Source organism: Oncorhynchus clarkii, chromosome 22, assembly GCF_045791955.1.
Source record: "Oncorhynchus clarkii lewisi isolate Uvic-CL-2024 chromosome 22, UVic_Ocla_1.0, whole genome shotgun sequence".
Taxonomy (NCBI): Eukaryota; Metazoa; Chordata; class Actinopteri; order Salmoniformes; family Salmonidae; genus Oncorhynchus; species Oncorhynchus clarkii.
In genome coordinates, this window is record NC_092168.1 from 52,345,282 (window position 1) to 52,358,383 (window position 13,102).

The 13,102-nt window shown below is 44.1% G+C and overlaps 1 protein-coding gene across 1 annotated transcript in view; it reads right to left on the minus strand.

Annotated features, from left to right (window-relative positions):
- Nucleotides 1-13,102, minus strand: part of LOC139381016 (mitogen-activated protein kinase kinase kinase 13) — a 147,376-nt gene that overhangs the window by 30,290 nt on the left and 103,984 nt on the right. Inside the window, exons 5-7 of the mRNA XM_071124247.1 lie at nt 5,880-6,038; nt 871-1,029; nt 578-686 (exon numbers count right to left, since the gene is read on the minus strand). Coding sequence (XP_070980348.1) covers nt 578-686; nt 871-1,029; nt 5,880-6,038 — 427 coding nt within the window. The remainder of the gene's footprint in view (nt 1-577; nt 687-870; nt 1,030-5,879; nt 6,039-13,102) is intronic.

The following is a 13,102-nucleotide window of genomic DNA, read 5'->3' on the forward strand; positions in this document are numbered from 1 at the left end:
AATGGTCTATAAGGACAGGTATGCTAGGGGCTTAGAATGGTCTATAAGGACAGGTATGCTAGGGGCTTAGAATGGTCTATAAGGACAGGTATGCTAGGGGCTTAGAATGGTCTATAAGGACAGGTATGCTAGGGCCTTAGAATGGTCTATAAGGACAGGTATGCTAGGGCCTTAGAATGGTCTATAAGGACAGGTATGCTAGGGGCTTAGAATGGTCTATAAGGACAGGTATGCTAGGGGCTTAGAATGGTCTATAAGGACAGGTATGCTAGGGGCTTAGAATGGTCTATAAGGACAGGTACGCTAGGGGCTTAGAATGGTCTATAAGGACAGGTATGCTAGGGGCTTAGAATGGTCTATAAGGACAGGTATGCTAGGGGCTTAGAATGGTCTATAAGGACAGGTGTGCTAGGGGCTTAGAATGGTCTATAAGGACAGGTATGCTAGGGGCTTAGAATGGTCTATAAGGAAAGGTATGCTAGGGGCTTAGAATGGTCTATAAGGACAGGTATGCTAGGGGCTTAGAATGGTCTATAAGGACAGGTATGCTAGGGGCTTAGAATGGTTGTGTTCTCACCTGAGACTTGAAGTAGGTCTCCTGAGGAGCTCCCAGGATATCAGCTGAGGCGATGTCCAGATGGAGTAGGATTTGACGGAATGACGGACGATTCCTGGGCTTCCCTTGCCTGGAGGGGAGGAGAAAAGGCAAATAGCAAGGAGAGAGGGAGGAGAACAAGAGAGTGGAGTGGAGACCAACCAAAAAGAGGAAGGAGAGGGCGAGATTACATGAATCCATGTTATTATACAGGAAGATATTACCTAGAATATTTGCAGGGTGTGTGATATTTATCTCAGATCTGCGTATCTCACCATGTCTGCTTCATGAGGATCTTGAACCCATCAGGGCATGTGGAGGGAACAGGGAGGTGGAGGCTGTTGCTACCCACACCCCAGATGATGGCTGAGGAGTCCACGTCTTTGTAGGGGATCTCTCCAGTCAACAGCTCCCATAACACCACGCCAAACGACCTGTACTCCACACAGAGGGTTACTATATTATAACACCACGCCAAACGACCTGTACTCCACACAAAGGGTTATCATATTATAATACCACACAACCTGTCAACCACACAGAGGGTTATTATAATACCACACTACCTGTCAACCACACAGAGGGATATTATATTATAATACCACACAACCTGTCAACCACACAGAGGGATATTATATTATAATACCACACAACCTGTTAACCACACAGAGGGATATTATATTATAATACCACACAACCTGCCAACCACACAGAGGGATATTATATTATAATACCACACAACCTGTCAACCACACAGAGGGATATTATATTATAATACCACACAACCTGTTAACCACACAGAGGGATATTATATTATAATACCACACAACCTGTCAACCACACAGAGGGATATTATATTATAATACCACACAACCTGTCAACCACACAGAGGGATATTATATTATAATACCACACAACCTGTCAACCACACAGAGGGATATTATATTATAATACCACACAACCTGTCAACCACACAGAGGGATATTATATTATAATACCACACAACCTGTCAACCACACAGAGGGATATTATATTATAATACCACACAACCTGTCAACCACACAGAGGGATATTATAATACCACACAACCTGTCAACCACACAGAGGGATATTATATTATAATACCACACAACCTGTTAACCACACAGAGGGATATTATATTATAATACCACACAACCTGTCAACCACACAGAGGGATATTATATTATAATACCACACAACCTGTCAACCACACAGAGGGATATTATAATACCACACAACCTGTCAACCACACAGAGGGATATTATATTATAATACCACACAACCTGTCAACCACACAGAGGGATATTATATTATAATACCACACAACCTGTCAACCACACAGAGGGATATTATATTATAATACCACACAACCTGTCAACCACACAGAGGGATATTATATTATAATACCACACAACCTGTCAACCACACAGAGGGATATTATATTATAATACCACACAACCTGTCAACCACACAGAGGGATATTATATTATAATACCACACAACCTGTCAACCACACAGAGGGATATTATAATACCACACAACCTGTTAACCACACAGAGGGATATTATATTATAATACCACACAACCCGTTAACCACACAGAGGGATATTATATTTTAATACCACACAACCTGTCAACCACACAGAGGGATATTATATTATAATACCACACAACCTGTTAACCACACAGAGGGATATTATATTATAATACCACACAACCTGTCAACCACACAGAGGGATATTATATTATAATACCACACAACCTGTCAACCACACAGAGGGATATTATAATACCACACAACCTGTTAACCACACAGAGGGATATTATATTATAATACCACACAACCTGCCAACCACACAGAGGGATATTATAATACCACACAACCTGTTAACCACACAGAGGGATATTATATTATAATACCACACAACCTGCCAACCACACAGAGGGATATTATAATACCACACAACCTGTCAACCACACAGAGGGATATTATATTATAATACCACACAACCTGTCAACCACACAGAGGGATATTATATTATAATACCACACAACCTGTCAACCACACAGAGGGATATTATAATACCACACAACCTGTCAACCACACAGAGGGATATTATATTATAATACCACACAACCTGTTAACCACACAGAGGGATATTATATTATAATACCACATAACCTGTCAACCACACAGAGGGTTATTATATTATAATACCACACAACCTGTCAACCACACAGAGGGATATTATAATACCACACAACCTGTCAACCACACAGAGGGATATTATATTATAATACCACACAACCTGTCAACCACACAGAGGGATATTATATTATAATACCACACAACCTGTCAACCACACAGAGGGATATTATATTATAATACCACACAACCTGTCAACCACACAGAGGGATATTATATTATAATACCACACAACCTGTCAACCACACAGAGGGATATTATATTATAATACCACACAACCTGTCAACCACACAGAGGGATATTATATTATAATACCACACAACCTGTCAACCACACAGAGGGATATTATAATACCACACAACCTGTTAACCACACAGAGGGATATTATATTATAATACCACACAACCTGTTAACCACACAGAGGGATATTATATTTTAATACCACACAACCTGTCAACCACACAGAGGGATATTATATTATAATACCACACAACCTGTTAACCACACAGAGGGATATTATATTATAATACCACACAACCTGTCAACCACACAGAGGGATATTATATTATAATACCACACAACCTGTCAACCACACAGAGGGATATTATAATACCACACAACCTGTTAACCACACAGAGGGATATTATATTATAATACCACACAACCTGCCAACCACACAGAGGGATATTATAATACCACACAACCTGTTAACCACACAGAGGGATATTATATTATAATACCACACAACCTGCCAACCACACAGAGGGATATTATAATACCACACAACCTGTCAACCACACAGAGGGATATTATAATACCACACAACCTGTTAACCACACAGAGGGATATTATATTATAATACCACACAACCTGTTAACCACACAGAGGGATATTATATTATAATACCACACAACATGCCAACCACACAGAGGGATATTATAATACCACACAACCTGTCAACCACACAGGGGGTTATTATATTATAATACCACACAACCTGCCAACCACACAGGGGGTTATTATATTATAATACCACACAACCTGTCAACCACACAGAGGGTTATTATATTATAATACCACACAACCTGCCAACCACACAGATGGTTAACAAACACTATGTGCTATATTAACTTCCTCCCAACATAACCCCACAGAGGGTTATCATATTACTATGTACTATATATATGATATATATATATATTAACTTCCTCCCAACATAACCCCACAGAGCATAAAGTGTTCAGATCACCTTGACTTTTTCCACATTTTGCTACGTTACAGCAGTATACTAAAACATGATAAAATCATTTATTTATCTACACACAATACCCCATAATGACAAAGTGAAAACAGGTTTCTTGAAGTTTTTGCAAATTTGAATGAAAAACAAAAACAGAAAAATAACATTTATAAAACTATTCAGACCCTTTACTCAGTACTTTGTTGAAACACATTTGGCAGCGATTACAGCCTCAATTCTTCTTGGGTATGACGCTACAAGCTTGGCACACCTGTATTTGGGGAGATTTTCCCATTCTTCTCTGCAGATCCTCTCAAGCTCTGTCAGGTTGGATGGGGAGTGTCGCTGCACAGCTATTTTCAGGCCTCTCCAGAGAGGTTAGATCGGGTTCAAGTCTGGTCTCTGACATTCAGAGACTTTTTCCGAAGCCACTTCTGTGTGATCCTGGCTGTGTGCTTAGGGTCGTTGTCCTGTTGGAAGTTGAACCTTCACCCAGTCTGAGGTCCTGAGCGTTCTGGAACATGTTTTCATCAAGGATCTCTGTACTTTGCTCCGTTCATCTTTTCCTTGATCCTGAATAGTCTCCCAGTCCCTGCTGCTGAAAAACATCCTCACAGCATGATGCTGCCACCACCATGCTTCACCGTAGGGATGGTGCCACCTCCATGCTTCACCTTAGGGCTGGTATTGGCCAGGTGATGTGCGGAGCCTGGTTTCCTCCAGACGTGACGCTTGGAATTCAGGCCAAAGAGTTTAATCTTGATTTCATCAGACCAGAGAATCTTGTTTCTCATGGTCTGAGAGTCTTAAGGTGCTTTTTGGAAAACTCCAAGTGGGCTGTCTTGTGCCTTTTACTGAGGAGTGTCTTCCGTCTGCCACTAACATAAAGGCCTGATTGGTGTAGTGCTTTGACCTCATGGCTTGGTTTTTGCTCTGACATGCACTGTCAACTGTGGAACCTTATATAGACAGGTGTGTGCCTTTCCAAATCATGTCCAATCAATTAAATTTACCACAGGTGGACTCCAGTCAAGTTGTAGAAACATCTCAAGGATGATCATTGGAAACAGGATGCACCTGAGCTCAATTTCAAGTCTCATAGCAAAGGGTCTGAAAACTTATGTAAAAAGGTATTTCTGTTTTTTAATACATTTGCAAACATTTCTAAAAAACTATTTTTCACTTTAAGATTATGGGGTAGTGTGTGTAGATTGATGAGAATGTTTATTTTAAAATCAATTTTAGATTAAGGCTGTAACGGATTTTACATATCGTTCATGAGTTGGCTCCACATATTTATGAACGGCTGTGCCTGATGTCCTTTGTGGCTATCTCATGAATTGATGTATTTAGGTGAGTGGACACCTGGGGTGATTGATTTATGAGTTGCCCTTCGTGTTCGCTCCTATAACCTATAATTCTGTATCTCTTTGTGACTAATTGGTATACAGGTAGACCAGAGGGGCCCTGATTGGCTGATGAGTGGCAACACTGATTAGAAGCACCTGCTGCTCATCAGTTGTTCTTTAACAAATGCTGTTTTGAATTAAAGAAAATTGTACCTACACACTGAAGAAGGCTGTAAAGCCGAAACTTCTGGGTATGCTATCCCTGATGCAGTAAAACAATTAAAAACATTGAATAATGAAGTAAGATTTATGCAACATTTAAGAGTGAGAACCTATAACACCTCTTTGTTGGTCTGAATTTGACAGGGGCTTTACGCCCCCACCAGGCTTCACGGTTCTCTTTACGCCCCCACCAGGCTTCTGGGAGTGCGCCACGGTTCTCTTTTGATTACTTATTGTTGTACTCACCAGATGTCTACTTTCTCAGACACCGGTTCGTTCCTGATGACCTCTGGGGCCATCCAGGCCACCGTACCAGCGAACGACATCTGAGTACTCTTATCACTGAGCTCCTTGGACGTCCCGAAGTCACTGATCTTCACGGTGTCTTGTTGGGTCACCAGCACACTGAGGTAGAAGAGGAGAATCATGACATCATACACAGTAGGACCTCAGTGGAGGAAACATGTGGGCAATAACTTATAACCTCAACACACAACCTGAATTGGTCAACAACATTGGTCCATAATAGAAAACCTGAGCACAAACTCGAACAGAAATACAGTGGTGAAAGGACTCAGCTGTCCAAAACATGAGACAGACAGACAGACAGACAGACAGACAGACAGACAGACAGACAGACAGACACATGGAGACAGCTCGTCTTACTGGGGTCTGATACCATGGAGACAGCTAGTCTAACCGGGGTCTGATACCATGGAGACAGCTAGTCTAACTGGGGTCTGAGACCATGGAGACAGCTAGTCTAACTGGGGTCTGATACCATGGAGACAGCTAGTCTAACTGGGGTCTGATACTATAGAGACAGCTAGTCTAACTGGGGTCTGATACCATGGAGACAGCTAGTCTAACTGGGGTCTGAGACCATGGAGACAGCTAGTCTAACTGGGGTCTGAAACCATGGAGACAGCTAGTCTAACTGGGGTCTGATACCATGGAGACAGCTAATCTAACTGGGGTCTGATACCATGGAGACAGCTAGTCTTACTGGGGTCTGATACCATGGAGACAGCTAGTCTAACTGGGGTCTGATACCATGGAGACAGCTAGTCTTACTGGGGTCTGATACCATGGAGACAGCTAGTCTAACTGGGGTCTGATACCATGGAGACAGCTAGTCTAACTGGGGTCTGATACCATGGAGACAGCTAGTCTTACTGGGGTCTGATACCATGGAGACAGCTAGTTTAACTGGGGTCTGATACCATGGAGACAGCTAGTCTAACTGGGGTCTGATACCATGGAGACAGCTAGTCTAACTGGGGTCTGAGACCATGGAGACAGCTAGTCTAACTGGGGTCTGAGACCATGGAGACAGCTAGTCTAACTGGGGTCTGAGACCATGGAGACAGCTAGTCTAACTGGGGTCTGATACCATGGAGACAGCTAGTCTAACTGGGGTCTGATACCATGGAGACAGCTAGTCTAACTGGGGTCTGAGACCATGGAGACAGCTAGTCTAACTGGGGTCTGATACCATGGAGACAGCTAGTCTTACTGGGGTCTGATACCATGGAGACAGCTAGTCTAACTGGGGTCTGATACCATGGAGACAGCTAGTCTAACTGGGGTCTGAGACCATGGAGACAGCTAGTCTAACTGGGGTCTGATACCATGGAGACAGCTAGTCTAACTGGGGTCTGATACCATGGAGACAGCTAGTCTAACTGGGGTCTGATACCATGGAGACAGCTAGTCTAACTGGGGTCTGAGACCATGGAGACAGCTAGTCTAACTGGGGTCTGATACCATGGAGACAGCTAGTCTAACTGGGGTCTGATACCATGGAGACAGCTAGTCTAACTGGGGTCTGAGACCATGGAGACAGCTAGTCTAACTGGGGTCTGATACCATGGAGACAGCTAGTCTAACTGGGGTCTGATACCATGGAGACAGCTAGTCTAACTGGGGTCTGATACCATGGAGACAGCTAGTCTAACTGGGGTCTGATACCATGGAGACAGCTAGTCTAACTGGAGTCTGATACCATGGAGACAGCTAGTCTAACTGGGGTCTAATACCATGGAGACAGCTAGTCTAACTGGGGTCTAATACCATGGAGACAGCTAGTCTAACTGGGGTCTGATACCATGGAGACAGCTAGTCTAACTGGGGTCTGATACCATGGAGACAGCTAGTCTAACTGGGGTCTGATACCATGGAGACAGCTAGTCTAACTGGGGTCTGAGACCATGGAGACAGCTAGTCTAACTGGGGTCTGATACCATGGAGACAGCTAGTCTAACTGGGGTCTGATACTATAGAGACAGCTAGTCTAACTGGGGTCTGATACCATGGAGACAGCTAGTCTAACTGGGGTCTGAGACCATGGAGACAGCTAGTCTAACTGGGGTCTGAAACCATGGAGACAGCTAGTCTAACTGGGGTCTGATACCATGGAGACAGCTAGTCTAACTGGGGTCTGATACCATGGAGACAGCTAGTCTAACTGGGGTCTGAGACCATGGATACAGCTAGTCTAACTGGGGTCTGATACCATGGATACAGCTAGTCTAAGTGGGGTCTGATACCATTGAGACAGCTAGTCTAACTGGGGTCTGAGACCATGGAGACAGCTAGTCTAACTGGGGTCTGAGACCATGGAGACAGCTAGTCTTACTGGGGTCTGATACCATGGAGACAGCTAGTCTAACTGGGGTCTGATACCATGGAGACAGCTAGTCTAACTGGGGTCTGATACCATGGATACAGCTAGTCTAACTGGGGTCTGATACCATGGAGACAGCTAGTCTAACTGGGGTCTGAGACCATGGAGACAGCTAGTCTAACTGGGGTCTGAGACCATGGATACAGCTAGTCTAACTTGGGTCTGAGACCATGGAGACAGCTAGTCTAACTGGGGTCTGAGACCATGGAGACAGCTAGTCTAACTGGGGTCTGAGACCATGGAGACAGCTAGTCTAACTGGGGTCTGATACCATGGAGACAGCTAGTCTAACTGGGGTCTGATACCATGGAGACAGCTAGTCTAACTGGGGTCTGATACCATGGAGACAGCTAGTCTAACTGGGGTCTGAGACCATGGATACAGCTAGTCTAACTGGGGTCTGAGACCATGGAGACAGCTAGTCTAACCGGGGTCTGATACCATGGAGACAGCTAGTCTAACTGGGGTCTGAGACCATGGAGACAGCTAGTCTAACTGGGGTCTGATACCATGGAGACAGCTAGTCTAACTGGGGTCTGATACCATGGAGACAGCTAGTCTAACTGGGGTCTGAGACCATGGAGACAGCTAGTCTAACTGGGGTCTGATACCATGGAGACAGCTAATCTAACCGGGGTCTGATACCATGGAGACAGCTAGTCTAACTGGGGTCTGATACCATGGAGACAGCTAGTCTAACTGGGGTCTGATACCATGGAGACAGCTAGTCTAACTGGGGTCTGATACCATGGAGACAGCTAGTCTAACTGGGGTCTGATACCATGGAGACAGCTAGTCTAACTGGGGTCTGAAACCATGGAGACAGCTAGTCTAACTGGGGTCTGATACCATGGAGACAGCTAGTCTAACTGGGGTCTGATACCATGGAGACAGCTAGTCTAACTGGGGTCTGATACCATGGAGACAGCTAGTCTAACTGGGGTCTGATACCATGGAGACAGCTAGTCTAACTGGGGTCTGATACCATGGAGACAGCTAGTCTAACTGGGGTCTGATACTATAGAGACAGCTAGTCTTACTGGGGTCTGAGACCATGGATACAGCTAGTCTAACTGGGGTCTGAGACCATGGATACAGCTAGTCTAACTGGGGTCTGAGACCATGGAGACAGCTAGTCTAACTGTGGTCTGATACCATGGAGACAGCTAGTCTAACTGGGGTCTGATACCATGGAGACAGCTAGTCTAACTGGGGTCTGATACCATGGAGACAGCTAGTCTAACTGGGGTCTGATACCATGGAGACAGCTAGTCTAACTGGGGTCTGATACCATGGAGACAGCTAGTCTAACTGGGGTCTGATACCATGGAGACAGCTAGTCTTACTGGGGTCTGAGACCATGGAGACAGCTAGTCTAACTGGGGTCTGAGACCATGGAGACAGCTAGTCTAACTGGGGTCTGATACCATGGAGACAGCTAGTCTAACTGGGGTCTGATACCATGGAGACAGCTAGTCTAACTGGGGTCTGATACCATGGAGACAGCTAGTCTAACTGGGGTCTGATACCATGGAGACAGCTAGTCTAACTGGGGTCTGATACCATGGAGACAGCTAGTCTAACTGGGGTCTGATACCATGGAGACAGCTAGTCTAACTGGGGTCTGATACCATGGAGACAGCTAGTCTAACTGGGGTCTGATACCATGGAGACAGCTAGTCTAACTGGGGTCTGATACCATGGAGACAGCTAGTCTAACTGGGGTCTGATACCATGGAGACAGCTAGTCTAACTGGGGTCTGATACCATGGAGACAGCTAGTCTAACTGGGGTCTGATACCATGGAGACAGCTAGTCTAACTGGGGTCTGATACCATGGAGACAGCTAGTCTAACTGGGGTCTGATACCATGGAGACAGCTAGTCTAACTGGGGTCTGAGACCATGGAGACAGCTAGTCTAACTGGGGTCTGATACCATGGAGACAGCTAGTCTTACTGGGGTCTGATACCATGGAGACAGCTAGTCTAACTGGGGTCTGATACCATGGAGACAGCTAGTCTAACTGGGGTCTGATACCATGGAGACAGCTAGTCTTACTGGGGTCTGATACCATGGAGACAGCTAGTCTAACTGGGGTCTGATACCATGGAGACAGCTAGTCTAACTGGGGTCTGATACCATGGAGACAGCTAGTCTTACTGGGGTCTGATACCATGGAGACAGCTAGTTTAACTGGGGTCTGATACCATGGAGACAGCTAGTCTAACTGGGGTCTGATACCATGGAGACAGCTAGTCTTACTGGGGTCTGATACCATGGAGACAGCTAGTCTAACTGGGGTCTGATACCATGGAGACAGCTAGTCTAACTGGGGTCTGAGACCATGGAGACAGCTAGTCTAACTGGGGTCTGATACCATGGAGACAGCTAGTCTAACTGGGGTCTGATACCATGGAGACAGCTAGTCTAACTGGGGTCTGATACCATGGAGACAGCTAGTCTAACTGGGGTCTGATACCATGGAGACAGCTAGTCTAACTGGGGTCTGATACCATGGAGACAGCTAGTCTAACTGGGGTCTGAGACCATGGAGACAGCTAGTCTAACTGGGGTCTGATACCATGGAGACAGCTAGTCTAACTGGGGTCTGATACCATGGAGACAGCTAGTCTAACTGGGGTCTGAGACATAACAAAAAAGACATTACAGACAAAATACTTTAGAATTGACATCCATTTAAAACATTAACTTGTAGTGTGCATCTATCAGATACACAAGTGGGTCACATGAGGGAGAAGCGAGGTGTTGCTCTATCTGTTTTCTGAAACCAGGTTTGCTGTTTATTTGAGTAATATGAGATGAGAGTTCCATGCAATAAGGGCTCTGTATATCAAATCAAATCAAATCAAATTTTATTTGTCACATTCACATGGTTAGCAGATGTTAATGCGAGTGTAGCGAAATGCTTGTGCTTCTAGTTCCGACAATGCAGTAATAACAAGTAATCTAACTAACAATTCCAAAACTACTGTCTTGTACACAGTGTAAGGGGATAAAGAATATGTACATAAGGATATATGAATGAGTGATGGTACAGAGCAGCATAGGCAAGATACAGTAGATGGTATCGAGTACAGTATGTACAAATGAGATGAGTATGTAAACAAAGTGGCATAGTATAAAGTGGCTAGTGATACATGTATTACATAAGGATACAGTCGATGATATAGAGTACAGTATATACGTATGCATATGAGATGAATAATGTAGGGTAAGTAACATTATATAAGGTAGCATTGTTTAAAGTGGCTAGTGATATATTTACATCATTTCCCATCAATTCCCATTATTAAAGTGGCTGGAGTTGAGTATAATACTGTCCGTTTCCTTGAATTTGTTCTGGATTTGGGGACTGTGAAAAGACCCCTGGTGGCATGTCTGGGGGGATAAGTGTGTGTAAATTAAATTATTGCATCTGAGCTCCTAGAGTGTGCGGCTCTCTTTTATTTTCAAGGGATAAGTGTGTGTGTCAGAGCTGTGTGTAAGTTGACTATGCAAACAATTTGGGATTTTCAACATATGATTGTTTCTTATAAAAACAAGAAGTGACGCAGTCAGTCTCTCCTCAACTCTTAGCCAAGAGAGACTGGCAGCATAGTATTAATATCAGCCCTCTGATTACAATGAAGAGCAAGACGTGCTTCTCTGTTCTGGGCCATCTGCAGTTTCACTAGGTCTTTCCTTCAGAACTGGACCACATGACTGGACAATAATCAAGATAAAACTAGAGCCTGAAGAACTTGCTTTGTGAAGTGTGGTGTCAAAAAAGCAGAGCATCTCTTTATTACGGCCAGACCTCTCCCCATCTCTTTATTACGGCCAGACCTCTCCCCATCTCTTTATTACGGCCAGACCTCTCCCCATCTCTTTATTACGGCCAGACCTCTCCCCATCTCTTTATTACAGACAGACCTCTCCCCATCTCTTTATTACAGACAGACCTCTCCCCATCTCTATATTACAGACAGACCTCTCCCCATCTCTTTATTACAGACAGACCTCTCCCCATCTCTATATTACAGACAGACCTCTCCCCATCTCTTTATTACAGACAGACCTCTCCCCATCTCTATATTACAGACAGACCTCTCTCCATCTCTTTATTACAGACAGACCTCTCCCCATCTCTATATTACAGACAGACCTCTCTCCATCTCTTTATTACAGACAGACCTCTCCCCATCTCTATATTACAGACAGACCTCTCCCCATCTCTTTATTACAGACAGACCTCTCCCCATCTCTATATTACAGACAGACCTCTCCCCATCTCTATATTACAGACAGACCTCTCCCCATCTCTTTATTACAGACAGACCTCTCCCCATCTCTATATTACAGACAGACCTCTCCCCATCTCTTTATTACAGACAGACCTCTACCCATCTTTACAACCACTGCATCTATATGTTTTGACCTTGACAGTTTACAATCTAAGGTAACGCCAAGTAATTTAGTCTCCTCAACTTGTTCAACAGCCACACCATTCATTACCAGATTCAGTTGAGGTCTAGAACTTGGGGAATGATTTGTACCAAATACAAATGCTCTTAGTTTTAGAGATGTTCAGTGTTAGAGATGTCCACCCATTCAAAAACAGATTGCAACTCTTTGTTAAGGGTTTCAGTGACTTCATTAGCTGTGGTTGCTGATGGGTATGTGGTTGAATCATCAGCATACATGGACACACATGCTTTGTTTAATGCCAGGTTTGCCATTATTGATCGATAACAATCATTTGTCCACCTCTCTCACACCAA